The sequence below is a fragment of the Peromyscus leucopus genome, chromosome 4, assembly GCF_004664715.2.
Source record: "Peromyscus leucopus breed LL Stock chromosome 4, UCI_PerLeu_2.1, whole genome shotgun sequence".
Taxonomy (NCBI): Eukaryota; Metazoa; Chordata; class Mammalia; order Rodentia; family Cricetidae; genus Peromyscus; species Peromyscus leucopus.
Genome location: NC_051066.1, coordinates 47,357,774 through 47,385,767, shown reverse-complemented (window position 1 = coordinate 47,385,767; position 27,994 = coordinate 47,357,774). Strand labels below are relative to the sequence as shown.

At 45.6% G+C, this 27,994-nt stretch overlaps 1 protein-coding gene across 4 annotated transcripts in view; it reads right to left on the bottom strand.

The window, feature by feature from the left end:
* The window catches only part of Gad1 (glutamate decarboxylase 1), a 48,916-nt gene that overhangs the window by 10,201 nt on the left and 10,721 nt on the right, over positions 1-27,994 (bottom strand). For 3 of the 4 annotated variants that reach the window (XM_037204865.1, XM_028881963.2, XM_037204866.1), the window contains exons 5-17: positions 26,871-27,113; positions 21,835-21,925; positions 15,122-15,234; positions 13,918-14,033; positions 13,753-13,832; positions 13,470-13,524; positions 12,445-12,561; positions 10,985-11,049; positions 8,597-8,675; positions 7,214-7,363; positions 4,414-4,521; positions 2,429-2,517; positions 227-1,496 (exon numbers count right to left, since the gene is read on the bottom strand). In XM_037204865.1, coding sequence (XP_037060760.1) covers positions 1,472-1,496; positions 2,429-2,517; positions 4,414-4,521; positions 7,214-7,363; positions 8,597-8,675; positions 10,985-11,049; positions 12,445-12,561; positions 13,470-13,524; positions 13,753-13,832; positions 13,918-14,033; positions 15,122-15,234; positions 21,835-21,925; positions 26,871-27,113 — 1,331 coding nt within the window. In that variant the 3' untranslated portion in view covers positions 227-1,471. Of the gene's footprint in view, positions 1-226; positions 1,497-2,428; positions 2,518-4,413; positions 4,522-7,213; positions 7,364-8,596; positions 8,676-10,984; positions 11,050-12,444; positions 12,562-13,469; positions 13,525-13,752; positions 13,833-13,917; positions 14,034-15,121; positions 15,235-21,834; positions 21,926-26,870; positions 27,114-27,994 lie in introns of those variants that run through there. The other variant, XM_037204867.1, reaches the window with a different exon arrangement.

Here is a 27,994-nt window from a genome sequence, read left to right as displayed (position 1 = left end):
AATGAATGGGCCATGGATGATCCCATGTAAAGGCTCCTGGAACTCTTTTTTAATATATATATATAACATAACACAAACTGGAAGAAAAAAATGGTTCAAGTTCTTCATGGAGAATTTTATTTATTTATTTATTTATTTATTTATTTATTTATTTATTTATATTTTTCTTGCATACTCTAAAACGCACAGTGTGGGTTTCATTTCTTCAAAAACACTTGTGGGACTGGTCAGTATATCGGAGATCTTCGGAAACATTGCCTTAGGTTTCAGCTAAGCGAGTCACAGAGATTGGTCATGTACTACTACAAAATTACAGGATATCTAGTCGTTATTATTCAACAGTTACTAGAAAAGCATTGAGAACACCTGACATACAGCCAGACGGGGAAGAAGAGCGGAGGTTACTGAAGCAGAATTTCCATAGACACGACTCTATGTACAGCATCAGAATTCTTTTCCAGACAGTACACGTAGGTTTAAATCATTATGTTAAGGGCACTCTAATATAAATGCAAGTCTCACTAATTTTCATCTTTTCTCTTTGGCTCACAAATGCACGAAAATACCATAAACAGTATTCAGAACTTACTTCATTAATATATAAATAAGATACATTACAAATGGGAAGAAAATACAAGATGCCTCTTTAACATGGTATATATTCAAATATAAATAAGCAAATCTTTCGCTGACATACAATTTAAATCATTATATGTGCTCCCCCCTGCCCGAAGACAGACAACGGTAACATACACGTCTACACGAATTAATCTCTAGAAACACAGCAACGGCACAATTGTGACAGGCTCTGCTACTATTTCCCCTAGCGGGGGACTAACGGGGGGGGGGGGGGGGCGTGACACTTGTCATCTACAGGTGCCTTCTGACATTCGTCATCCCTTCAGGTGGGAACGGCTCTGGCAGGGAGGTAGGCCCCCACCTGCAGCATTTCCCTGGGTCCCTAAGACACAGCAGCGGGGGCGCCATCAGTTAACCTCTTCCTAACTTCGGGAGGCGAGGCTAATTCTCTAGGGGACGGGAGACATGCTGTGGTCTGAGACTAAGCCACACTCACGATACATACATATACATAGAGAGGTATATATAACTGTACATATATACTCTGTTCCTAATGTGCAGTTTTTTTTTTTTTTAAGAACATTATATCTTGCTAGCGCAAACAAACAAGCTTACGTGAGGTTGTGACAACATTGTTGAAGAGATTTTCACTTCCTTCAGTGAAATGGCCCGGGTGTGTGAGCTACTGAAGGGTGCCGGAGGGGAGGGGGCATCGCGGAGGACTCAGGTTCAGCCAGGGGGGCTTACAGGTCCTGGCCCAGCCTTTCGATCTCCTCAATGAGGAAGTCGATGTCCGACTGGGTGGCAGCTGGGTTGGAGATGACCATCCGGAAGAAGTTGGCTTTGTCCCCCTGAGGCTGGTAGCCAACCATGGTTGTCCCCGACTCCATCATCAGGGCTTTGATCCTGGGGGCCACCTTGTGATGGAGAAGATAAAGCCAGACTCAGCACCAATGGTGACAATCCCCCCCCCTTTTTTTTTGAGACAGGGTTTCTTTGTGTAGCTTTGCGCCTTTCCTGGATCTCACTTTGTAGACCAGGCTGGCCTCGAACTCACAGAGATCCACCTGCCTCTGCCTCCCGACTGCTGGGATTAAAGGCGTGTGCCACCACCTCCCGGCCTTTTTTTTTTTTTTTAACAGATCAACGTGGTTTACTTTTTGCTATTTGTCTACAACAGCAAAATCACTTTTAGAACCAAGTATCTTCCACAGCTAATAGCTCAGCCCACCCAACTATGAGTTTATTTAGAAAGCACTGGGCAATTAAATCTTGAAAGCCAGTCTTGGAACAATGATAATACAATGGAAAAAAGAAATAAAGACAGACAACACCACAGGTTGTGGTTGTGTGTGGCCTGGAGCACAGGACACTCCCACAGCCTGAGCTTATCAAATATCCGTTGAGTGGATGCATGCCTACTGTGTTAATTATGTCAAGAACTCAGAATGGATACAACTTGATGTAGGACTCAACAGAGAGGATGAGTCAGCATTCAAGTCGGCTTGGACTTAGTAAAATGACAGACACAGGGGAATGTGGGACCTTCCAAGGAGGTTTCTCATTCACCTGCTGTGCATAGAGCCTCTGTAATGAAATACGCCATTCCAAGGTGGGACTCCATCTTTGAGAGGTTCCTACCGTATCTGAACCGCAGCAAGCGGGCAATGCAGACCCCAGAGGTATATATCAAGATATAGCACCCCATTCCCCAGGGCCCCACCCTGAGACTTTGCTTTTATATCCTTCCCCTTTGGGAAGAGCACAGCAGCAGGAGGATGGCCTGACCAGGGAGGCAAACGGGGGCTGGGGCAGGGCAGGGCAGATGAGACCGGAAGCGCGTCCTTACCCTGTGCAGTTTTTCTCGCCGCTCAGGGCTATCTGGAACCCCCGGAGGCTTTGTGGAATGTACCAGAAACAGACGTTTGTGTGCTCAGGCTGCAGACATTTCAAGAGACAATCAAGCAAACAAAATTAAAATGATTAGAACTTGACCAAAAGCCAGCAGTTATGGAGGAAAAAAAAAACATTTTTTCCCTCCTCAGTCCAAAAGAAAGAGGTCTGAATACCTCCAAAGCAAAGGGGTGCATAAACAGACCAGGCAGGAAACACAGCTTATCCAGTCTCCCCAAGCCCCAACCAACTTTCTAGATTGCCCAAACCTACTGCCTTTGTACCCTGAAACGCTAAAAATAACGTCATTTGAGTAATTCAGGAAAGGGTGCTACTCTGACGTTTGTACAGCAGGAAAGCTGCTCAGCTTCCTTTACTGATCCGTGTGCGTTTGTTGGTGACAGAGGTCTGCAGTTTTCTCCTTCAGTGTCACCAGCACTGTGCCTGCTTCTAGGTGGCTGGAGACATCAGTTCTCATTTCAACCTTCTACTAGAAAGTGTAAACCCTAACGTAAAGAAAAGCTCCACAGACGAGGTGCAGGCGCACTACATGCTGACCGTGAGTGTTCGGGACTCTGGTGATCTTTGGTGACTCTCACATGCCATCTTGAGAAGTGTAAATAGACACCTGCCAGCTGTGGGTGGTGCTAGGTTTCAGTGGGTTATGAACAGGCTTTCTTTTTACCAGGACTGGCAGTGATTCCATATTGCTTTATTCTAATGTGAACTCGACCAGGGCAGACACAGTATTTGTTTTGGCTAATAATATGTAACCCAGTTTCTGGCACACGGCTGACACCCAGGAAACATGGGGCTGACAGGTACTTGACTGTGTATAATAAGGGGACTGTGTGAACCTAGGCAGAGGCAGTTTATCTGGCTCTCTTCATAATGAATCCATGGACAGCAAAACTTCATTTAGAGCCAGCCTTGGAAGATGAGGATACACCTGACCTCTAAGCTTCTGAGGTCTGGGAGATACTTATCATGGATAGAGTCCAACTCAAGACAGAGCTGAGAACAATGAAGGGTTAGGACTTGCCACAGGAAGCACTCTAGGTGTGAAGGGCTGGTGGACAGCCACATCCTTCAGGGCTCAGTACCTCTTACTGCACATTGTCACTTTATCTGGGGTTGTATGACTGAGCGTGGGGGATTGCAAAGACTTGTGATGCTAGAATGACCAAAACTTAACTCTGAATTAGAGAATCTGGGCTCGCCGGCAGCGCCTGGCGAGTTGCTTCAAGTCACCTCACTACAGACTTGGTTTTGAGCATACAGCATGCATACCTGTACTGCATGTACTGCCACACGGTGTCAAGGAGGGCTGCCTGAAACGGCTCCCCTCAGAATCCAGCCTGCTGCATGCTATGAACAGCAGTGTTTGCACCGTACGGATAAAGTGTTCTATGCCTCTAGAAAATGGCTCAATTACAGAAAACAAGGACTTTTAATATTTTCCTAATGACATTCTGCCAGTTTTGTACTATGTATATATATACTATACGTTAATGCAAAGCAGCATCCTCTGCATTGGAGATTGTAAAATCAAAATCTCATTCAACTCTGAAAAACTGTTAAGGATTCTCTACATCTTGCAATATCACACAGCCAGTCAAAATTTAATTCTTCGTGTAAAAATAAACAAGAGCACCCATCTCATTAGTATGAAAATTCGCTTTAGTCTTTAGTACATAGCAAAACTGTCTACTAGAGAATTGCTTTAAAATAATTATCTTTACTATTCATCCTCAATATGTCTATTTTTTGTTTCTATATACCTGGAGTTGTGTAATGATATCTTGGGTGAAAGGGGCCATGCATGGGAAAAGTTTAAGTCCTGTTTTGGATGAGATGATGAGATGTCAATCATCCAAGCTTCTAGAAGTCCCCTCCTGGTTTTTCTGGGAGCACCATGTCTGGTCCATGAGGACAACCTACCTCACCATCGAAAACCATCTCGAATTCTTCTCTGGTTTTAATCTTGGCATAGAGGTACTCAGCCAGCTCCAGGCATCTGTTGATCTGATTTTCAAATCCCACAGTACCCTGTTTCAAAGAAGAGAACTGTGTTTGTTGATATCAAGTGGCATTTCCCCATGGAGGTCATTTGGGAAGGCTATGCTGTCCTTGTTTATGGGTCAAATAAGGAAGTGTAGTCTTGGAGACAGTTAGGAAGAACCAGCTAATGAAATCCATTCAGCTTCTTCAAAGCCCTGCATGCAAGAAAATGCTTTCTCTTCCGAAGACCTTGGTTTGGTCTCTTGGAAGTTGTTCTCAGCAGCGTGTTAGTGTCCTACAAGTTAGCCATGAGCTAGTTGCTTTTGGATAGTGCTGCTCAATGTGCCGTGCCTGGACTGAGACCAGACTACAGACTGTAGCAGGTCCAGGATGGAATGAGTAGAGAAGTTGAAATTAAGAGCTTAAAAAATCGTTTATTCTGTCTGTCTTTTCCCCTCTCCCCTCTCCCCTCTTCCCTCTTCTCTCTCTCTCTCTCTCTCTCTCTCTCTCTCTCTCTCTCTCTCTCTCTCTCTCTCTCTCCTCTTCTCTCTCTCTCTCTCCCCCCCCCCCCCTCTCTGTGCCTACGTGTGAAGATCAGATGAACAGCTCATGGGAGTCAGGTCTTCTCTTCACCATGTCACTCCTGGGGCTCGAACACTTGGTGGCAAGCACCCCCGCCTGCTGAGTCACCTCCTGGTTCCATCCAAAAACTTTAAAGCAAGTACCCACACCTATTGATGGTACAGCAAGTAACGACTCCAGCTTTGTGTTTTACATTCATTTCCTAACAGCTTCATATTGGTCCGTGAGAGGTCAAAGGACCTATCAACTGGTTCTTCGCCATAGATGCTTTGGAAGACGCTCTCATAGACTGCATCCTCCCCAGCCATATATCCTGGCCACACCTGTCCCCAGTCCTCACAGGCAATCCACCTTTCACAGAACAGTGTTGTTCCCTCCCAGCGACAGGCCAGCAGGCAGGTGTGGAAGGCACGGGTTTCAGTGCACGCCCCAAGACTACACTAGCTCTAACTATTGACAAACTGGTTGAGCGTGCATTTCAGAAGCCAGCGTGGCTGACTGGCAGAGCGGCATGCAGGCTGCTGAGTGGGTTGGTGTTAGCGAGAGCAGATGCGCGAGGCTGGCCTGTAGATGAAGATGAGCCTGGGCAGAACCCAAGCTGGCAAACAGGAGGCTCTCTAAGTAGTGGCACTGGGGGTTCTCCCTTGCAAAGGAGTTCCACCCCAGGATCCTCCCTCCACAAGCCAGGGGCTGAACCTCCCGGGGACAGTTCAAGAGGCCACTGTTAAGACAAAATGAAGCTGTAATTATGGAGACAGACCATGTGGTCATTACAGCAGTGCAAAATGATAGGGCTCTTTCTCTTATAGTGCTGAAGGCATTTATATGCTCAAAATGCCTGCAATTACTTTGTGGGAGAAATCAAATGCAGACTCTTCATTAAGGCAAGATGACTTAACAAGGAAGAAAACTAATCACCTGCCAGCTTTTCCTATAGAAGAAATAAATATCTGACTAGATATTGCTGGAGAGCCTTACTGTTTGAAGGGAAAGCTAGTCCAAATCTGCACTATGGAAATTATTAAAACTGGCAAACAGAAGCTAAATAGAAACAACAGATGTGAGGCAAGGCTGTGAGATCCAAATCACCTCTATCCAGGCTGAAAATGCTTTGGAAACAGTCACATGATAACCTCCCTTCCTCCTATTTTTTTAGCTTTATCATAGATTCAGAAATGCAACTGAAGGGGGTGATGGCTGCAAGCACAGTGTACTTCAGTTCAGCAGCATGAGTCCCCAGAATCAAGTGTCAAGTTCTAATCCCAGCAGCACCATACACACAGAGTTCCACAAACACATGCACAGAAAATATCATACACACACACACAGCCTCATACACACATACACATATATAGTGCCACACACTCAAAAGCGCCACATACACCCATCTACACAGGCACCACATACAATGCACACACTGTGCAGTTTCCAGAGTAGAGTATAAAGTGTAAGTGATGGGACAGCCATTATTTAAGTGGAACTTTAAACTGTAGTCTATGTACATATACATACAGATGTATATGTGTGTATATATGCGTATATATTCCTTGATGAGGGGCCTCATGAAGAAATTCTGGATTCTTTTCAGACTAACACAGCAGTCTTATATCTTTTTCTACATCTGCACTAAATAATTTTAGAATTCTTAAGAATTATTGTGGAGGGCAGGCAAGACGGCTCAGTGGGTAAAGGAGCTTGTGGCCAAGCCTGACGATCTGAGTTCGATCTGGGAACCCACATGGTGCAAGGAGATAACCAACTTCTGCAAGTGTCCTTCTAACCTCCACCTGCATGCCACGGCACACACACACACACACACCACACACACACACACACATGCAAAATAGATACAAATAACTTTTTTTTTAAATTTTAAAAAGAATTGTTGTGGAAGTCCTTATCTTGACAACATTTTTAGTAATAAGAGAATTGTAAGGATAAGAAATTTCCATGGTGACTCAAACTAAGGAGAATGGGCTGGAGAAGAGAGGATTGGCACAGGGAGGGAGTTATTCCATTCACAAAGAAAATATAGTTAACTCAGTTATCTGGACACAGTTACACGCGCAGTGGATTATCTGTGATACATGGCTGCCTGTCCTTCACCAGGATGTCTGTGCTAGCCATAGTTCCGTTTCCTGGATGTCCCCCTTCATACCTTTGCCTTCCACATCAGCCAGAACTTGAAGATGTCCACGTGACGGCCACACTGAATCGCCTTGTCCCCGGTATCATAGGAGACGTCATACTGCTTGTCCGGCTGGAAGAGGTAGCCTGCGCACATCTGGTTGCATCCTTGGAGTATACCCTGTCACAGAAATCAAGACACAAGCAACTGCATTCGCCAGTCAGAGACGTGGGTGCAAGGATGGATTTGGGGACACGCATCTTTTCTTCTGAGGCCTTTCGTGGCTTCAGATGTCCTTCAAAGCCGCTCTTGGAAACCCCCTGCCTGCTTGCCCCCAAGCCCTGCCTTGCCCTCTGTGGCTCCTGTTAGAAAATGTTCTCTCGTGTTGGATGCTTACAAGGGCCTCACTGTCCTCTAAGGGACATGTGGAAATGTGAGTGGGTGCTCTGAGGTTCGTCACATTCAAAGAGGAATTACTTTGTCATTCTTTGGGCAGGGCTGGAGTACAAACTTCAGCAAGTGGGAAAGCTAGTGCTGTGAAGAACTTCCGTCCCCCCCAGATGCTACACCCCAAACTCTCCCAATGTATGCAGGACCCTCTATGAAGTTAAGGTAAGTAGAGGAGAGCCTGTGTGAGTTCTGACTCTCACAAGAGACAGGCTGGAGTGGGTACCTCTCCTGCAGCAGGCTTAGAAAGTATCAGTGCACTGGGTGTGGGGGAGGAAGAAGATCTGTCTCCAACTCATTTACAGAAGCTTTTTAAAAGATTACATTTATTTTGCATGTGTGCATGCACGCGTGCATGCGTGCGTGCGTGCGTGCGTGTGTGTGTGTGTGTGTGTGTGTGTGTGTGTGTGTCTGCACATACATGTGTACACCATGGCATACATGTGGAGATCAGAAGACACTTGAGGGAATTAGTTTTCTCCTTCCATCATGTGGATTCCAGGGATGGAACTCAGAGCCTCACAACGGTCAGCAAGCGCCTTTACTCAGTGAGTCCTCTTGCTGGCCTCACAGAAGCCTTCTGGCTAACTGTCCCGGTGCCCTAAGCCAGTATGTGTGTTTACGTCTCCATTTTATTTTTTCAGCTATTGAGACTACAACTATCCACTAAGACATCAAAGTGTGTGCCAGTGAGCATAGTTTGTTCTCATTGATTGGGTGGCTCAGCAATCCCTCTCAGGTCTGTGCCGACATGAAGAAATATTCAAAGAATTTCACTAAAGGGTCTGTCACCAACAGGGTCCCAAGCACCCTAAGACAAAGGGCAGCCCACAGCAAGAGCTGAGAGGGAAGTAGAGGTTGCTGGGAGAGCAGGAGAGGACAGTCTGCAGGCTCACAATGGGGCTACCAAGCATCCCTTTCTCAAGCTCTGGGATGTGCTTGCTGCCAGAGGGGTACAGTACAAACCTTTTCCTTGACCAGAATGGCTGAACACTGTAGCAACACGCCCATCATCTTGTGAGGGTTCCAGGTGACTGAATTGGCCCTGGAAGACACATGGGAACCTCTGAGAAGATTGGAGGAAGGTAGAGAAGAGCCTGTCATCCTGAGGAACACCCCGCCCACCTCCACTGAAGTCACAGATGCTTTCCTTGCCTGTCTCCTAAATGGACCCTCAACAAGAAACGCATGCTGCAGGTGGTCTCTCCAGGTATTGCGCTGCTGAATTCTGTATAACTGGCCCTCAACAACAGCTGCCACTTCCTTGCTTATTATGTGTCCCACTCTTCCCAGAGCTCTAGGTGTATAGGACTGGATATGTGGCCAAGGACTCAGGCTTTACAGGTATACTGTGCAAATCTGAATCCTAGTCCTGACACTTCCTAGCTTGTGCACACTGCATAACACATTTGTGCTTCAGAGATTACATCTTTCTCATCAGAGTGGAATGAAAGATCAAACAAGTTCATTAAATACGGAATGCCTATCACAGGGCCTGGTACATGTAGTTCTCACAGCAACACTACGATGCAGATATTCCTGCTACTTCTAGTTGACATAGAAAAACTGCTGTACTGACAGATTAACCACATTAGCAAGTCACAGAGCTGGGAGGTGCTGGATCCAAGGTCCAAGTCCAGGATTCTCTTTATAGAGCCAACACTCACAATCCATACACTAGACTGCCTCCTTCCGGGCGACAGCCTTGGGCTTCTTCCTGCTTTACTGTTTTGGTTTAAAGAAGGGCTGGTGATGAGGACCTACCTGCTGATGGCACACCTAAGTGCAATGATCTCCAAGACCTAAGTGCACTGCCGGAGACTTGGACCAGCTCACGGCGGTGATTCAGTGAGAAATGAGCATGGTTTTTGCCAGTCTGGGCTGCAGTGCTCACTTAGCAAGCATGGTCTCCTAGCAACTGCATCACTCTGTCAGACACAATTAGATGACTAAGGAGCACACTGGCTAGGCCATTGCAGAAACAACTGAGTGTAATGTGTAATGATTCAAACTTGGGAAATTTGCTTCAGTGGGTTACAGACCCTTTTCTGATGGCCTTGGCCACAGCTGGACTCTGCATTTTAATACGCAAGAAAGGGGTTTCCTCTGATATAACAACTGCCTTGGAATGATACTGTCTGTGCACTCCCAGCACTAAGCCCTTGCTGTGGGTTTTTAGCCTCTTCCTTAGGTCCTTCATGGTGTGTGTGTGTGTGTGTGTGTGTGTGTGTGTGTGTGTGTCTGTCTTGAGTTTCAAGAAGGGGCAGAGGTTGAAGAACTTTTCCCTTACATGCACAAAAAGGAAACCTCATGAAAGAGACCTGGGAGGAATCCCCAGGAAGGCTGACTAAGTGCTGACGTCATAGGAAAGAATCCCTGTCAAGCCACATTTAGAAGGCATGAACTTAACCAATTTTGTCACTGCTGTCACAAATCAAGCCATTAAAAATTGTACTTAGATCTCATAAGATGCCTGTAAAAATGATTTACTGAATGTCCTGAAGGTGTGAAGTAAATGATTCTCTGCTGATGCAAACAGAAGGAAACAGGACACAATGTGGGTTTGGCGCCCTTCAGAAGACTCGCATGCCTTAATGTCAAAAAGAGCAGGTCTAGCGTCAATTCCTTCACCCGGTCCTGGGTCCGAGGTTGGAAAATGAAACCCTCTGAGAAGTCTAAGGTACAGTTGGGCTGGCTCATCTATATTCTGTGTATTTCCACCCAAATTACAGGGTCCTATATTTCATCCTTCAAAAGCCAGCCTCATGTTGACAGTGGCCTTTCAGAACAGACAGAAGGGAGCAGGCACAGTAGCAGCAGCTATGAAGCCAGAGTCGTGAGTGTTCTGGGGAGCTTGCCTGGCCCAGTTTTCTTACCGGCCGGCCCTTCAGCTCCTTCACTTCGCTCCATGCCCACTGTCCTCAGGACTGTCTCAGGGCCCTTTGTACTGACCATGCCCACTGCCTGAAATATTCTTTTCTACATCTTTGCTCCCCGTCTCTCTTTTGCCATAGCTACCGAGATAAGTGAGGGGAGCTGGGTCTATCAGTCATCAGTCACCTTACTGAGGAAGAAGAGCTGAAGGAATCGGAGACCTCCCTGACCCTTTATCTGTCTTTTCTCCTCTCTAGGTCACCCGTGATTGTGAACTGAGGACTCAAATAAAGCATGCAGGAAACAGTCAAGAAGCACCAGGCGAGCTCAAGTTTGCCTAGCCAGATTGAGATCCCCCACTGAAAAAATCAGGGCTGGGGGAATTAAGGCTGACACCAAGGTTGGAGGTGGAAGGGCTGGACCGGGGTATACAGCGTCTCTGATGCAGATGAGGGAAGGCTACCAAGTCCTCCTCCGTACCTTTCTATGCCGCTGAGTTTGTGACGGTGCTTCCGGGACATGAGCAGGCCACCACCCCAGGCAGCCTGCAAGGACAGACAAGAGACAAGAAGAGCTGTGATCCTGAAGAATCTAAAACCAAGCTGGGCATGGCTTTAGTTCCAGCCCTAGGGAAGCGGAAACAGGCAGATCTCTGAGTGCAAGGCCATCCTTGCCTACATAGCAAGTTCCAGGCCAGTCAAGAAGACACAAAGGATAGATAGCCTATGGAATAAGTCCACACTGACAATTCTGGTGGCACAGGCGGCAGGCTCTGCATCACTTACTATTTCTTTGTATAAACTTCCTCCAGAGAATGTCTTAATGATCTAGAAAACGCGGGTGGAGTTTGTGGTGGCTGTGGATCAAGATCCAATGGCCCAAAGTGCTGTGGGAAGCCAGGGATTCTCTGAGCCCAACACATGTCTCTCCATTGCCATGGAGGTATTGAAGGCTGTTTAAAAGGCAGGCGCAGCCACCTGCCTCTTCCAAACCAATCCTGAGATACTCAGAAAGCACCAACTCCTGCTGGGTTTGGAGACCCCACAAAGTTCCAGTCATAGCAAGACACTCTTGTAGGTACCACGAGACATGTTTTACTGGATAGCCTGGGATAGCATGGGACACAGCACAGCCTTTGTTAGCCATTTGTTTAATAGTGGGACAGACGTTCCTATTGTCTATTTCCAAGAAATCACATCCAGTAAGAGAATGGACAGGAGGGAGAGAGGGAGAGAGGGAGAGAGGGAGAGAGGGAGAGAGGAGAGAGGGAGGGAGAGGGAGGGAGGGAGGGAGAGAGAGAGAGAGAGAGAGAGAGAGAGAGAGAGAGAGAGAGAGAGAGAGAGAGAGAGAAGCAGGAAAGAAGAAACAAAAGGCTCCAATCACATCCGTAGGAGTGTGCACTTGCTGTTACTGGGAAACTTTGAGACTAACTCTCATAGTTGCTCATGTCTTCTGTGTACTTCTATTTTCCTGCATGCAGCAGATAGGCATTCTTAGAAGTGTTACAGACGAGGGTGCAGGCAGTGACTGAATGTTCACACTCAAGGCCACTTTCTGTATGTTATGGATTATTTCTCTCTCTCTCTCTCTCTCTCTCTCTCTCTCTCTCTCTCTCTCTCTCTGATATCAACTATATTTTACTTTGCATCCATTCATTCAAATAAAGCAACCAGGGGAGGCACTGCTCATCATAGTAGATTCTAGAAGGAGCCGCACCAGACATCTATTGGGCAGTAAGGACCCGGGATGAATCCCAGAGGGTGACCGGGTTCTGTGGCCGGTACTATTCATGAATGGCTGGCTGACTAGTTGGGAGGAGCAGGAGCTAACATATGTACAAGAGCCAGGGAGGGTGTTCCGAGCAGCTGGAGGCAAAGCAGAAAGCAGGGCTGTTTCTGCCCCTTAACAGGACAGGGCTGTGTATGAATGAAAGCACTTACGTCGACGTGGAGCCAGAGGTTGTATTTCTCACAAATGTCTGCAATCTCCTGTATTGGGTCAAAAGCCCCGTATACAGTGGTGCCTGCGGTTGCGTTGACATAGAGGGGAACATATCCCTACAAAGATGAAAGAGATAGCTGATTAGTGGATTTCAAAAAAATATATTTTTATTTGTGCGTGCGCGCGCCAGTGCCCTCAGAGCATAGAAAAGGATTTCAGACCCTTAGAGCTGGAGTTACCGGTGGTTGTTAAGCCTGGTGTGGGTGCCGGGAATGAAACTCTGGTTCCGTGGAGGAGTGGTATGCTCTCTTAACCACTGGGCCAGCTCCCCACCCAGCCCCTGTGCTATCTCACCCTCCCATCTGCTCGTTTCTACGGGAAGTGGAAGGCAACAATATTCATTTCAAACAGTGAGCCGAGCTGGTGTGGATCTGAGCCACAGCTAGAAGTAGTCTTGTTCATTCATTCATTCAACAGGGGTTATTTTGTTTTGTTTCTTTTGAGTGACTTTTACATGCCAGGCCTTTTGGTGCTGGGAACAGAACACAGCTTTATTTAGTAGAGTTTTTTGAGCTGGATTTGCCAAATACTGTGAGCCATCTGCCGGGGTGCGGGAGCACTTCACTAAACAGAGTCCCAAGATAAAATTGTGCTTATTCAAATGAGATTACATCTAACAAGAAATAGGCAAAAAGTTCAATTTGTCTGAATTTTTCTGAATTCCAGGTAGTACATTTATTAAAGAACATCAAACAGATGACTTGACATATAGTGGCTGATTCTTCATTTTACACACACACACACACACACACACACACACACACACACACACACACACACACACACACAGTATGTCTTGTAGACTCAGCTTTGAGGGCAAAAGGTGGAAAAAAGTGAGTATCTAAGATAGGAATCTGAGAAATAAAATTATCCTAGTATCAAAAATTTTCACTGTATAGGTCAGAAACAAGTCATTTTTTAAAAAGTATTCACTGAAGTTTCAGATGTACCAAATCACACATACCTTTTGCTTGGCTTCAAGAATTTTTGCCTCTAAGTCAGCTGGAATTATCTTCCCCCTGTAATTGTTATAAAAGAAAGACATTAAAATAAAGAATCAACAAGATTATACAAGGAAAAAAAATCCCTTATCATCAGCAGCAAAAAAAAATTTAATTGGATATTTTCAACAGACCATTAGCAGCTTGGCACACTGTACTGAGCCAGTCCTTAAGCACAATAAAACAAATTTAACAGATGAACACATTTAATACATCAAGAGCCTAATGCTCACGTCCCCTGCCTACCTTTCATTGCACTTGATCAAAATCACATTGTCGGTTCCGAAGCCAAGGGCAGCCCCAGCTTTCTTGATGGAATAGTGACTCTGCAACAGATGGAGGCCTGGGGTCAAAAGTCGGATAGTCCCGTAAAAAACCGCCACTATCTACGAGTCAGAGTCTCCAACTCACGTGTTCTGAGGTGAAGAGGACGAGTTTGGGCACAGCCGCCATGCCCTTTGTCTTCACTTCCGGAAAGTACTTGTAGCGAGCAGCCATGATGCTGTACATGTTGGATATGGCTCCCCCTATCAACAAGCAGACATGGCAGGAGATTGCTGGGGCGCTGTGGTGTGTTCAGCACAAAGGCTGAGCCGATGTTTCAAGAAGGGAAAGGACAGTATCCTGAAAGTTTTGCTGGCTTCCTTACTCTTAGGGACTTTCCTCTGGACCCTTCGCTTTGAGACTTGAAGGGGTTAGTTACACGTATCTCCAAGGCTATGTAGGCAATACAATGATTCGTGTATTTCAGTGCCTATCCAAAGCCTATGTAGAATACAAGAGGCAGTGGTAGCAGCTGCAGAGACATGGTAAGTTACAGCCTCCCAGCTTCTGTCTTCTGAGTAATCTCTTTACTGAACAAAGCTGAATCTGCTCCCTGAGTTCAGAAAGACAGACAAAGAGTAATGGAGCTTGCATAAAGAAATAGTGCATCTCTTGGTTACCAGCTCTTCAAAGAAGAGCTCGGCTGAGTTAGTGAGTCTAGGAGAGGTCTAAGCTTATTTAAACAGACAAAAACTCACTCCTGTTACTCTAAATAAAGACACAAGAAGAAATGAGGTAACTATCCAAGTCTAGCCAACACAAGCTAGTCGCTTTGGCCTTCCCTCAGTTCCCTGAGAATGAAATAGGCAAATCAGTGGTCTGCTGGAGCCACCTGGCCAGTGGTATTCTTACACTGCCTCTCACACCACCTATCGCTGCTTCTTACCCCCCAATAATAGCTGCCTTTGTTCAAAAGATTTTTATTGTATCTACTTTGAATTAGAGACTAAAGTAGATCCAATATTTGGGCTGAAGTTAGTTAAGTGATAATCGGATTCACTGATCCCTAGTTTTGCTATCGTCAGAAGAGCATCATTTAGAATGACCCAGACACAGCCTTGGTTAGTTAGTTGCGGGGGAGGGGGGGCGGGTAGCGGTCTTGCTAGCCTTCATTCTGACAAAGATAGGGAGGCAGAGGTTATGATCATCGACTGTAAGATACGCATATGTGCAAATGTCACAATGAAACCCATTCATTTCTATAATTGACCTATGTTGGTAATTTTAATAAAAAAAGAAAAGATCCACATTGGCAGTACCGAGGGCAACCAACTAGAGGGAAGAAACCTACCAGGAGAAAAGATGCCATCACCATCTTTACTTGACCACCCAACGATCTCCCTCATCTTCTTAAGTGTGATCTGCTCCATGAGAACAAACACGGGCGCAATCTCATACGTAAACCTGGAGTGGTGATGAGGGGAAGAAGGAAGGCGAAGAAATAAGCCTACTGACTGGATGAACACAGACTGTTCGTTCAGCAGTTGGAGCTAGGTACTAAAAAATGGATGCTCAAAAACCGCTAAAATGATTTGTTTCCTGAAATCACGTGTCGCCAGTCCTAAAGTGTCTAAAATCAGCCCGGGTTATCAAGAGAGGTGGCGGGAAGTCTGCTGCGAGATATTTCACCAGCAAAAGAGAGTCTCACCTGTCTCAGGTGTGGCCCACCCAGAGGAGAGGATTCACCATCGCTATTTGTAGGGCAGTGAACATGTTAATTTGAAAAACTGCATATTAGCTTCAACTTACAATTGGTTGAGCCTTTTTTTTTTTCTTTATTAAAGGACTGCCAGATTCACATTCATAGGCAGGGCTAACGTCTATCTTTTAGAAACCATGTAAACATTTGAAAGCTGACTGTGAAGATAATTGGGAATATTGACCCGTGTTTTAAAGATCTCAATGTAATTATCTACATGTTCTTTCTTCTAAGAATCCCTAAGGACAACCATGTATCTATAACTCCTTGGAGTCAATGTCTGCCAAAAATAATTAGAAGTGATGATTTTCTAATTACAAATTATAAATAACAAGAAGACGGCCAACTTGCATCCGTATCTGACTGCGGGTATCAGATCTCCTGGCAGCTTGCCTCTGTCTCCCAACAAACAGATGTAAATGAAGCAAGCCATGTTGTTTTAAAGGAAGCTCAAAGCAGTGGCTCTGGCTGGCCAGACAATCATCGCAGATCAGGGTACTAAACAGGGTCCAAGAGAAGTCGAGGAAGACCATCCACAGAAAATTGAGCCTGAAGACAGACTGTCTTTACTAAACTCTGAGGCTCTTTTCCTTGTTTTGGCTTGAACTTCTTGAGCTTTGGTGTCTGTAGGCTGAGCCAAGACCATCCTAGCTGAAAAGAGATGCCTAGATCAACCCAGCCAAGTGATGCAGGAGGCACTGTCATCATTTAGGGGTTTGGGGTTGAATGCCAATGCCAAGACTAATGGGAATCTTACTTGATGATTTAGAAAAGCTATTTGCAAGGATGAGATAACTATTGCTATAGGTAAAGCACAGGGGAAGCCACCGAGCTTTAATCAGGAGGAAAAAAAGCGGTCACATTAATCATATGGCAGTACAAGACGACAAAAAAAGACCCGAGAGGATCCTCGGGGGGATATGGCTGGTGGGAGGAGGAGAGGATTTTGTTTCAAAAGGAATATGTCTATTTTCCTTGAGGGGGGGGTCCCCTGAAAATTTGGGAGGAAGACCCTTGGAAAACAGGTGTTGAGTTACCATCACCTCTGGAGGTCACACTCATGCTTTGGTTCTGCTCTGAGCCCCATCACCGTGGCAACCAACACTCCCTCATGTCTGATGGCCTGATGAAGGAAGAAGAAGAGAAGGGTTCCTGGTTTAGCCTGGGACGCTGAGTGCAGCAAGAGGCAAACGCATGGCTTGCATCTCCACATTGTTGAACAAACGTACTATCTGTGGTTCCGCTGACTTTTGGAAATGTTGGAATGGCCAAGTCGTTCTCATGGTGAAGAGGTCCTGGGGGCAGTCTGTGTGCTCAGATCTCACACTGGCAAATACCAACAAGAAATCTCCCTGGGCCAAGGAAAGGAACAGTGGAATCACACACTAGAATAGCAACACCATCTCAAGGCCTGGATGAGAGTTGAGTTAGAGGCAAGTCAGTATTAGATGGTCAGGTAGGAACCGTGTTGGGGAGGGAGAATGTATGGGACTGAAAACCAAGGAGCTGGTTTGATGTGCGTTTCAGGATAGAATCCACTTAGCGCTCACATCTGTATGAACCAGTCTCCCTTGCTAAGGGCCAAGAACATGGCCATTCCTTTCAGGACAGGCAAGAAGAATCTAGAGCTCCCTTAGGAGAGCATCTGGTCTCATGTACTTCTGAGCCTTGTCTATGTTGGGTATGTGGTTCCTAAGGTTTCTTTCAGTTCTCTTCACCAGGTACAGAGAGGCTGTTCTGCACTTCACTGTCCCCTATGTTTGGAGGAGACAAAGATGTTACGAGACACCATCCCCAAGCTTAAGATGGACACTTACTAGGGTGAATACTGCATTTGGTCCTTGCCTTGAGCTGCATCTTGTTTGAGGGTTTCTGCCTTGGCCTGGGGGACCAGTTATTTCACAGTCAGTGCTATAATGATCTCCAAACTTAATGCTCATATCTTTCCTTTCCTAGAAGCTTTGAAAAATCTTTTAAGGGACAAGAGCTGTGTGTACCTAGGACAACCACAAATTTGCAAAGTTTTCTCTGGATACTTCCTGGTCATGGATGTTGATTCATAATCTGAGAAATGGGCCAATGAGATGTTTCCTTCCAGATACTCCTGACCCTGCCTTCCATTTGGGATCATATTTGTAATTATAGTGAGAGGGCTCTTCCTGTATCCACATTCTTATGAAAGGCTTTGCAGTCTAGATCAGTAGCCCTTGGCTTCATTGATTTAGAGACCCCTTTAGGAACCCTAGGAAAACTATAGCCCCTATCTCCAGGTAAAAGGTGTGGATATACACATTATTTTGTGTACAACTGTAAGAAATTCTTCCCCTTACAACTTGGACCCCAGGTTAGACACCCCTTCCCTAAATGACCGGTGAAGGATGAAGTCAAGAGACCAAAGGCCAATGCAGATCCAGAAGAAGCTGGTGGGATGCTGAAGTCACAGTACATGGTTGTTTCAGGATCCAAGATCAGTATAGTAGCTCTGCAAAAGGCCTTGGGCTACAATGCAAGAAGGCGGATTGGAAGTAAGGATTTAAAACAGCAAGATTCGAGGATGCTAAGGGAGGATTCTGAGTAGGGAGGGAGGTCGACCCCTCGACCAGTACCTCACCTTGCCGGTGAGATGTACTCAGAATTAGAGTAAACTGATTGTCAAGATGCAGTCTGCCAGTCATTAACCACACTGATTGTCTTTTCTGTCACTACAGGCTGTTCAGAGTTTTGCTTCACCAAGACCGGGGGCTGTCTTTACTAGCTTCCCCACGCACAACCGTGGGGCTAGCTATGGCCAAACAACTGCTATGGGAAGTATTTTGTGTGACTTCTGAGATTTGTGTGTGTGTGTGGTAATGCTATGTCTCTGCTTTGCCTGCCAGTCCTGCTTCCTTCTCTTCCTTTCTTCCTCAGTCCCTCAGTCCATCACGCCCTCCTGCTTCCCTGAGTTTTGAAACAGAAAGTAACCACTTGAACTCCAGCCATCAGCACGCAATGCGAAGTAACTTTGTAGCTGGGAGCTTTACGGTATAATATGAACCAGAAAGGCTCCAAAGAACCTGGGTTTCCTGTGACTTTAACAAAAGACCCTCCCACACTGGCTGTTGTCACGATCTTCTTAGACTTCCCCTCTCTACAGATGTGGCAGGTGGACATAAGCAAGGCACTTAAGGGGAGGTTGCTTAGGGAGGTGTTCTTTTGTCCAGAGATGGCAAGAGTTAGAAACTAGAGCCAGGAGGCTGTGTGTGCCTACCTATCCTAGGGGTGTGGACATCTTGTATGCTGTAGGCACTTAGGACTGGGTCATTGGTAAGTCCTCAGAACCACTCTGTAGGGAAGACATGACTGCCCCTGCTTTTCCTGACGGAAAGGTAGAAACGCAGAGGAACACTTTGATTTGTGTGAGATCTTGGTTGTCGGTTCAGGGTCAGAAATCCCAGTCCTTTATGCCGTCGCTCTTTCCTGATGACAAATGGGGACGGTTTGTTGCAGGGTCTGCTCTAACAGCTTGCCCTCAGTGTATGGTGACTGATAACTCCACGGGAAATTTCTCCAGTGCAACTTCCGTGAAAACAAAGCAATAGATGCCCGAGACCCTCAAGCTCACGGCAAAGAAGTGAGGCAGATCTTGCTCTCACAGTTACATATTACACCAGGTGCTGTTGCTTATATGACCTGCACAGTTGTTCTTGGTGGACTTGCTTTGAAAGAGAAGAGGGTGATACACCAAGAACAGCTGCACATTCCCAAAAGTTTTGTTGTGTCCTCATCGATCCTTGCCTAGGAGAACAGGTCCCAGAGGTGCACACACACACTGGTATGAAAGCATGGACATGAATGTTCTTTCTTTGCTAATCAGTCAGATGCCCGGCATGTCCATCTGAATGGGGATATCGGATCATTCTTGGAAAGGACTTTCCAGAAGGCGGTAATTACACTTTTACCAGTGCTACCCAAACTCAATGGATGGGGGGGGGAGGTATGAGCATATCAGTAATTAAATCACAATTGGCCAGAATAAAGCGCTCCTGCCAGTCTCTCCCAGGCTTATTTGGAACAGCGTTCCCAGCTGTGGAAGCAATTGTCACAGGGAGCGAATGTACCTGCATGCCTGCGATTCTGCCACATGTCATGATCTTCCAGGGCACCTGGCTGAGGAAGCTGCCGAGAGAACAGTTATCACTTCCTCACACAATGCCTGTCCCCAGAGCTGACAGGAACTCTTTCACTATTTTAAATAACCTTCTCTATCGATCTGTTGGAATCGAATCATATTTTACAAATACCTCCTGTTCAGTGGAAAGGCAATTACTATGTGTCATTTAGCTGGCTTGGCCTTGACCTCAGATGGCTAGGACATATTTTAGTGTTTCATGGCTGAGCTGAGCTAAGGGAAGAGTCAAGGACTTTGATTTTATGAATATAGACCGGAAGAGGGAAAAAAAGAATCCATTCGAGTTTTCTGGTTCAAGAAAAGCTTTTAAGAGAGGATTTAATTATAAATGGTTCAAAGGGGTGAACTCTTTATTTACCTTGATATTGACTACACATATATTAGAAGCTATAGCCAGAGGACTATAGAACACATATTTAAAGACTGATGAATGAAGTGTATATATCACTACGGACATTTGGGCTGTGCTGAACATGTACCTTTTGGGGGTTCAGGGAAGATCAAACCTATGGCCTAGTAAGTGATCTACCCCTGAGCCACACCCCTCAGCCCAGATGCATACACACCCTTCTCTCTGCTTTTCTCACTTACTTCCTAAATTGCTGGGTTAAAACAAACAATGCGTTTTCTAATTTAAGTTGTTCCTTCCCGTTAGATGCTACAATTAAGCATTAGTGTATTTGCTTCTAGTTATAATTAGTATGTTATGATGTTTGTGCTTGTTGATAACTATTTTATTCTACAAACCATAATAGAGCAAAGACGGCGGAGGAGGGCTGTATGTTTGAGGGAGTTACGGGAGGCAATTGCATCTCTGACCTGAATTCACGCCGTGAAGATGTCGTGACTCTTGAGCAGGGAGTGTGAAGCCACTTTCATTTCCCAATCAGTTGAATTTTTATGCCTTTTACCATAAAAGGCTTCACTTGCCCTATTTGCTTTTAAATTTTTGTCTGAATTTCTGCGTGCAATTTTAGTATTTTGAATCACAGCATTAGGCGGCCTTGGGATGTGCATGAGCAATCCGTAGTTTAAAGGCTGCCCTTTTGGTTTGGTAGCTGGTTTAAGAGAAACAGATTGCCCTGCGCTTTAATAAGCAGTGTTCTGTCTCCTGTCAAGTGGCGCTTCTCACAATCCCACCCATTCACCTAAGTTCATTTTTCAGAATCCATCTACTTTGCAACCAACTTAAAAAGTGAGTCAGGGGTTGAAGCCTGATAGTAGAATGCATGCTTAGCATGCTATAGGCCTGGGTTCGATCCCCTGTGCCACAGAGTAACTCACAAATAACAAATCAATAACTTCTCAACACCCCTGAGGTTCTTTTGTAGTTATTATTAAATTATTGTAATAAATTTGCTTCATTAATTTCCTTTGGATACTTTAATTGAAAGCTATGGCACTATCTGGATGAAATCGATAGCGGTAAAACACTGTCATTAGTGTTGAGGGAGAAGATAATCATCCTTATGCTATGGTAACCTCCATATCTTGTAACACATTCTTAACCCCGAAGGTACAGGGCATTTTGTGTACATGTGTACAGGAAATTTGGGGCTGAGTGATGAGACGACCCAGGCTGTACTTATACCTTTAAAATCTTGAAATAAGTTTCTTATAAATTTGAAAGACTGCAGAACTAAATGGAAAGTGTTGTCTACATAAGAAGCTGAGGTTTCCAAGTGTTAAACTCAGCACAAACCACCAGTTATTCTGAAATGAAAACATGCTTAGCTGCAGTAGATGAATGTTGTGGAATTTTTAGTTAATCAATAGGTTGATCAAACTGATTGGTGGTTAATAGTAGCTTAATTATAGAGGAAATACAGCCTAAGTGGTAAGTACCAATGTGCTTGGGTGGAAAAGGAAACTAAAATCATAGCCCAAAGCATGACCTTTTAAGATGTACATTCAGAGAAACAGTCTGTTATGCAAGTTCACATAGACATTCAAAGCGAATCATTTCTCACAAGCATGCTCTTATTGCGTTATTCGAGAATAGTTTTTTACTTTGTGAAAAATCTAAAAGATTTTATGAGAAAAAAGAACTGTTAGAGAACAGAACCGTCAGAGCTGAACTTTCTAACAAGCCATATGCATCATGTATGCTTATAGGAAAAGAATACACGGGACTCACATATTGGTGTTGGCGGTTGATGTCAGCCATTCGCCGGCTAAACCAATGATATCCAAACCAGTAGAGAGCTGGTTGAAAAATCGAGGATGACCTAGAATGGCAACAGGAAAGCATTAAGGCAAAGCCAAATTTTTTTAATCTATCGTCAGAGCAAAAGGGCTGGACCACATGGATGTAATCTCCATCCTATGGTCTGCTAGAGTTCTCCAATGGTACTGGAGAAGGAGAAATTAGCACCAATGATACCCTCAGATGTCTATGTTTCTAAGGCAGCATGTTTTTAAATTAAAAATTGAAATTTTGGGGGGTCTGGGATGATGGTTCAGTGGTTAAGAACATTGGCTGCTCTTCCAGAGGACCCACGTTTAATCCCTAGCACTCACATGGTGGCTTAAAACCATCTGTAACTCCAATCCTAGGTGATCTGATGCTCTCTCCTGGCCTCTGTGAACACTGCATGCACATGGTACACAGGCATGCGTATACGGTGTACTATATGCAGGCAAAATACCCATACGCACAAATTAATAAAATAGAAAACATACACCCCAAAATCGAGACTCGTGAAATGAACTGTGCTTTCCAACACTTATTTGTTGGCTTTCAGCTGAGCTCTTCTGTCACTCTTATTTCTTCAATGATGAGAAGGGATGTAGTGATGCCCTGTGTGGTGACGCACACCTGTGATCTCAGCACTTGGGGGTCAGAGGCAAGAGGATTGTGAGTTCAAGGCCAGCCTGGATTACAAATGAAGATCCTTTCTTAACTACCTACTGAGGGATGTGGCAGTTCTTATTCTTTTCATGTCTGTGGCAACTTTTAATTCACTGTCCCAAGGATCTTAACTTCCATGTATGTTCCATGTATGTTAATGGAGAGGGGGCTGTGGGCCTCAGAGTTCTGGGGATCAAATCAAGCCTGGGAGGAGGGGAGTTTCAAGTCAGACCTGATGCAGAGACTGCCCGCCCGCCCGCCTGCCAGTCTCTGGGACAAATGTGATGCCAAGCTTCACTGTTCTTTGCCCATCTAAAGTCAGGCGCCCATTAAAGGAATGGAGCTAAACCGATGAAGAGCTGAGCTGACCCAACATCCCCCTGTGAGTAGGCAGATCGGTCCTCACTCAGTTCCTGAGCACAGAAACACATTCTGCGATTCAAAAGTCCCATGCAGCCCAGAGTGTGCCTCAGCTGCCTTTGCCCTCAGCAAACATATGACCATTGCCAAGTTTTTGCTAACTTGATGTTCCCCCAAAACTCAAGTCCACATCAGCAGGCTTGGCTCAGCTGTCGTGCAGGAGTCACCACAATAGACTATCCTGGGAATGTGAGTGACAGCGGACAGTGTTGGGGAGATTTGCTGACTGCTGTGTTTCCAGTGGAAACTGCCTGGTCTGTGAATAACTGTCAGAGAGCTGGTGGTTGAATGTTCCTGGTCTAAGGCTCCTCCCCGAGAACCTGCTCTCCCCTCAATGTCCTGGGAGAGGATGGGTCATTTTTCTTCAGGAACACGGCCGCCGTCAGGTGGAAGGCCCCATACCTGGGCACATTCTGGCAACGCTAACTGGACTCAGCAGATTATAAAAAAGAAATAGATGCTGGGCGGTGGTGGCACACACCTTTAATCCTAGCACTTGGGGAGGCAGTGGCAGGCAGATTTCTGTGAATTTGAGGTCAGCCAGTTCTACAGAGAGAGTTCCAGGACAGCAAGGACTACACAGAGAAACCCTGTCTTGAAAAAAAAAACGAAAATAAAACAAAATAAAAATAAATAAAATGAAATAAATAAAAAGACAACTTGAAGTAGGAGTGAGACTTTTAGGGGAGGCAGGGAGAGTGGGATGGGGGGGTTGGGGTGGTTGTAATTAAGACACATTGTCAAATAATAAAAACATTCTAAAGAAATACTTCAGTTGAAATCCACTGAAGTATATATGGTGTTCACTTGAAAACTTTAGAAAACAATTCTTTCATCCTGAGCTAGTACTGGATTATAAATAAACTCAATCACTGTGTTTGATACGGCATCAAAGCCACACAGTATGGCAGAAGAACACAAGACAGAGACTAACCCAAAGTGAAACAGTCTGTCCACTGAGATAAGCTGCAAAGGTCCCTCAACACCCTTTATCAGATGATGGCTGCGCCTCTGCCTCCAGGATCCTCTCACAGGTTCTACCAACAGTTTCTAACGACAGCGGATCAGTTCCTTCTTCTCTTACTTCCTCCCTTCTCATCTCTTGCTCTGTCTGTTACTTTGTAGATAGGTCTTGTTACATAGTCCAGTTCTCAGACCCAGGTCTTCTTAACTTCACCTTTTAAGTATTGGCTTATAGGCACATGCCAGGTCCAACCCCAGATTTTGATTTTAATTATGACAGGACACTGAGTAATGCAGGAATTAATTTCAAGTAAGGCGAGAAAGTCATTTTAAAGCGAGGTTTTCCAACAAATAAACTGCAAAGAAGAAAGCTGAAGGAAGAAATCTATTGCATAGGACGTGGGAACTGCAGTGTGTGGGGACCTAACTGGATCCGGATTCAAGAGAACCGAAACATCCTGTAACAAAAGCCCTTCTATATTCATGAAGCAATTGAATATTCCATAGCATTAAGGATCTTAAGTGGGTTTTTTTGTTGTTGTTTTGTTTTTGCAGCTGGAACACTGACATGATTTTTAAAAGAAATTCTCGAAGGTGCGGATAGGTGTTGATGCAATAATATTCTGTTGGGGACTTGTTTCCATACAGTGCAGAAAAGGGGTCAGGGTGAAGTGACGTCAGCAGGAGCTGGGGACAGTTAGAGCTGGGTGTTGGGTGCAGGGGTTCATTATTCAATTCTACTCTGGTATAAGTTCAAAATTTCCATAATGAGAAGTTAAAAAAAGAACCAGCCAGCCAGCCATCCATAAGTGGCTGCTCTGATTGAAGGCTGCCTGTCCCTGCGTCAGTTCGTGGAAAATCATGTGCTGCTCCTTTGTTAATTCGTAGAACAGTGTCAGATGCCACCGTATCCCTTCTCAGACTGTACCTGAAGCAGTATGCTTCTTTACTAAAACCCACTTCATTATTTTGGCACGAATACCCTTCAGAATGGTTTCCATGTGTGTCAGGGGGTTAGCCTATCATTTGAAGGTACACTCAAAGTTATAGGCCAGCAACCAGGAGCTGAGTATTGATACAGCAGCAATGGTGTCCTTTAGCCAGCACCAACCCTGTGAAGGGCAGCAGAAAGTTCCACGAGGTATAGAAGATTATGTACTCTATAAATGCAAATGTCTGCCTCTAGAAGCTGCTGTCCCAGTCAGAAGTAGATGGCTGCAGACTAAACATCTCAGTGGATTCATACAATGAGCTAATGATATGCTTTCTCTGACCACATGGGTGAGATGCTATCATGACACAATTCTGTGTTTTCTTTGGGAGACATTTTGGGCCTTAATGGATGGATAGATAGATAACAGATGGTAGATAGATAGATGATTCCTTAACACGAAGAAAGTGTGTAGAGCAAACTGATGAGCCACAAGCACTGGCCACAGCAAGTCAAGCTGAAACAGGGAATTCTGATTCTCCTCTAAGCCAGCAGAACAGCACTTCTCCTTAGGAGTGAGCTAGCCATCAGACCAAGGGGATGCTAGGGGAACTGAACCGAGACGTGCTTTCTTCAAAAAACGACACAGACTTGGTGCATGGGATTGAGTCCGGTCTATCCAGAAATTATAAAATGAGACTATACTCAGGCCAGTGGGGTTGGCTGGCCTCAAAAGCTGCTTGGAATTCCTTATTTAAACAGCTTCTCTGATTAGCCTCATTAGTTCATTAGCACAGTTTGTTTCCGACGTCCGGTCATCTTACTCAGCTTCATCGCCACCAGCCTCTCTGATCTTGACCTTCAGCCTATCTTCTAGGGGTTTAGATGAGGAGAAACAAAGGTAGAAAGAGAAAGAAGCAGAAAGCACATCATGGCATTCCTCACCTCAAGGCTTTCCCCTGTGAGGGCAACTGGTGCCCAGGCCCCCAAATCCCTAAGGTCTCAGTAGAGCCAGGCTGGGAGGGGAAGAGAGTCGCCCGGCAGAGAAACTGTTCTTTATGTCACTGCTAAGAAACAGCTCATGCAGAGGTTTAAAGCGTCTTTGAACTTGGGGTGATTGAGAAGAAACCACTTGAGCCAGGTCTGCTGATTAGAGAGGACTTAGGAAAGGGGAAGAGGGCTGAAAGGACATCTCTAAGTAGGAAACAGGGCTTGGTGACGCATTTGGAATAAGTGGGGGAGAGAGGGAGAGGGAGGGAGGGCAGGAGGGAGGGAGACGGGAGGGGGGTGTTCTTTTCGGTGTTCTGGATTGAACTGTATTCCTCAAAAAGATGAATTCAAGGCCCCATCCCTTGTTCCCGTGACTATGACTCTACTTGGTAATAGGGTGTTTGCAGGTGCAAACGAATTAGACAGGCCACTCTGCATTGGGGTGGTTCTTAACCCGAAGGAGGGGTGTCCTTTTGTGAAGAGAGACCATGACCAACACCCACAGGGGACAGGCCATGTGGAGGGAGGCAGAGGCCACAGTGAGGCAGCACGGCTCTGCTGACACCTTGATTTTGAAGGCTCAGCCTCCAAAACTGTGAAAGAATCAATCCTCACTGTTTTCGATAGTTTGTAACAACAACCCTTAGAAAGAAACTAACACCAAAAGAGAGGGAAACGGGTCAGTTCCCCAGTGCAAGTGACAGGTAAGGGAGGTAGGAGTCCCCAGAATGAGGTAGATCTGAGAAAAAAAGTTCTTTTTAGGTTATGAACAGCCTTAAACAAAAACAAACAAACAATAAAATGACCTACTACTATATATCTGTACTTTTTTTTTAATTTTAAAAGAAATGATGAGCTTTTTCCAGGGCTGCTGCTGCATCCATTGTGGCTCAGGATGACCTTGTGGTCATTGAGCGCCTGGTGCCCTCCCTCACCAGGACAGGACCTCTTCAACATGATCTGGCTGTGCTCCTGACCAGCTTGGCGAGATGAATGGTCAACCCGTCCTTCCGCTTACCTGTACGAACTCCGTACTTTAGAGTGTCTCTGCAATCGACCAGGATCTGCTCCAGAGACTCAGGGTGGTCGGACAGCTCCAGATTAAAGCCCTCCATGCCTTCCAGCAACTGGTGTGGGTGGTGGAAGTCCAGCACCTTGGTGGAGCGGTCAAAAGTCTTGCGGACGTAGTTGAGGAGGATGTCCACCACCTCCAGCAGGAACTGCACTGTTTGTTCCTCCCCATTCTTAGCTGGAAGCAGATCTAGGCAGAGAAGGGAAGCCAGAGAGTGATTGCCACCTCCCTCACACCTGTGTTTCCCGGGTCAGCCTCTAGAGGGGCTCAGTTGCTTTCTAGGACATGGATCTGCACCCATCTTTGGATACCCAGTCCCCAGAAGGATGCCCTTCTGCCCACACAAAAACATTTGATGCATTCTGAGTGCTTTGCACACTTCCGGATAGTCAGGATCGCTCATATGGGGGGAGGAGCAGCGTGCTTAGAGAAACCTTGAGTGGCTGACCCTGGCAGCTGTCCATCTGCTGAATGGACACCTGGGAGGAACACGATGTAAAGTACTTCTGTTAGCCTCCCAGGGACCAGGTGTCCCTGTGCATCTGGTTCGTATTAATGATTTGCTTGATCTGCGGGTAGCAGAAGGTGGGGCTGCTGTGAATATGGCCTCTAGAAGGTGATGGAGGGGACCATTGTCTTTCTGTTGGTGTCATCCTTTGGGGACTGGATTTTTTTTTTTTTTTTTTTTTTTTTTTTTTTTTTTTTTTTTTTTTTTTTAGGTATCTGGAGATGACTTGGGCTCTCAGCTCTACAGGGTTAGAAAGAGGGGTGAGCAGGAAAAGGAAGAGCCGTTGGGGCCCCTGCGTGAAGTTTCCAGGCTAGCACAAGGGCAGCTTGTGTGGCCATCCACAGCATGGCTGTCTCAAGAGGTTTAATGAAGCTGTGGCTTCTGTGGTTCTGTGGGAGCTGAGGGAAGGGAAGAGTACCTATGAGCTTCTGAGGAGGACCTGGTAAAGCACCTCCCCAGGCCTGCATTTCAGAGGCAGCAGGACCTAACAAAAGACCTTTGGAGGGAAAATGAGTCTCCGTCTTTGGTCATGAGGCCCAGATATACAGCTTCCCACAGAGCG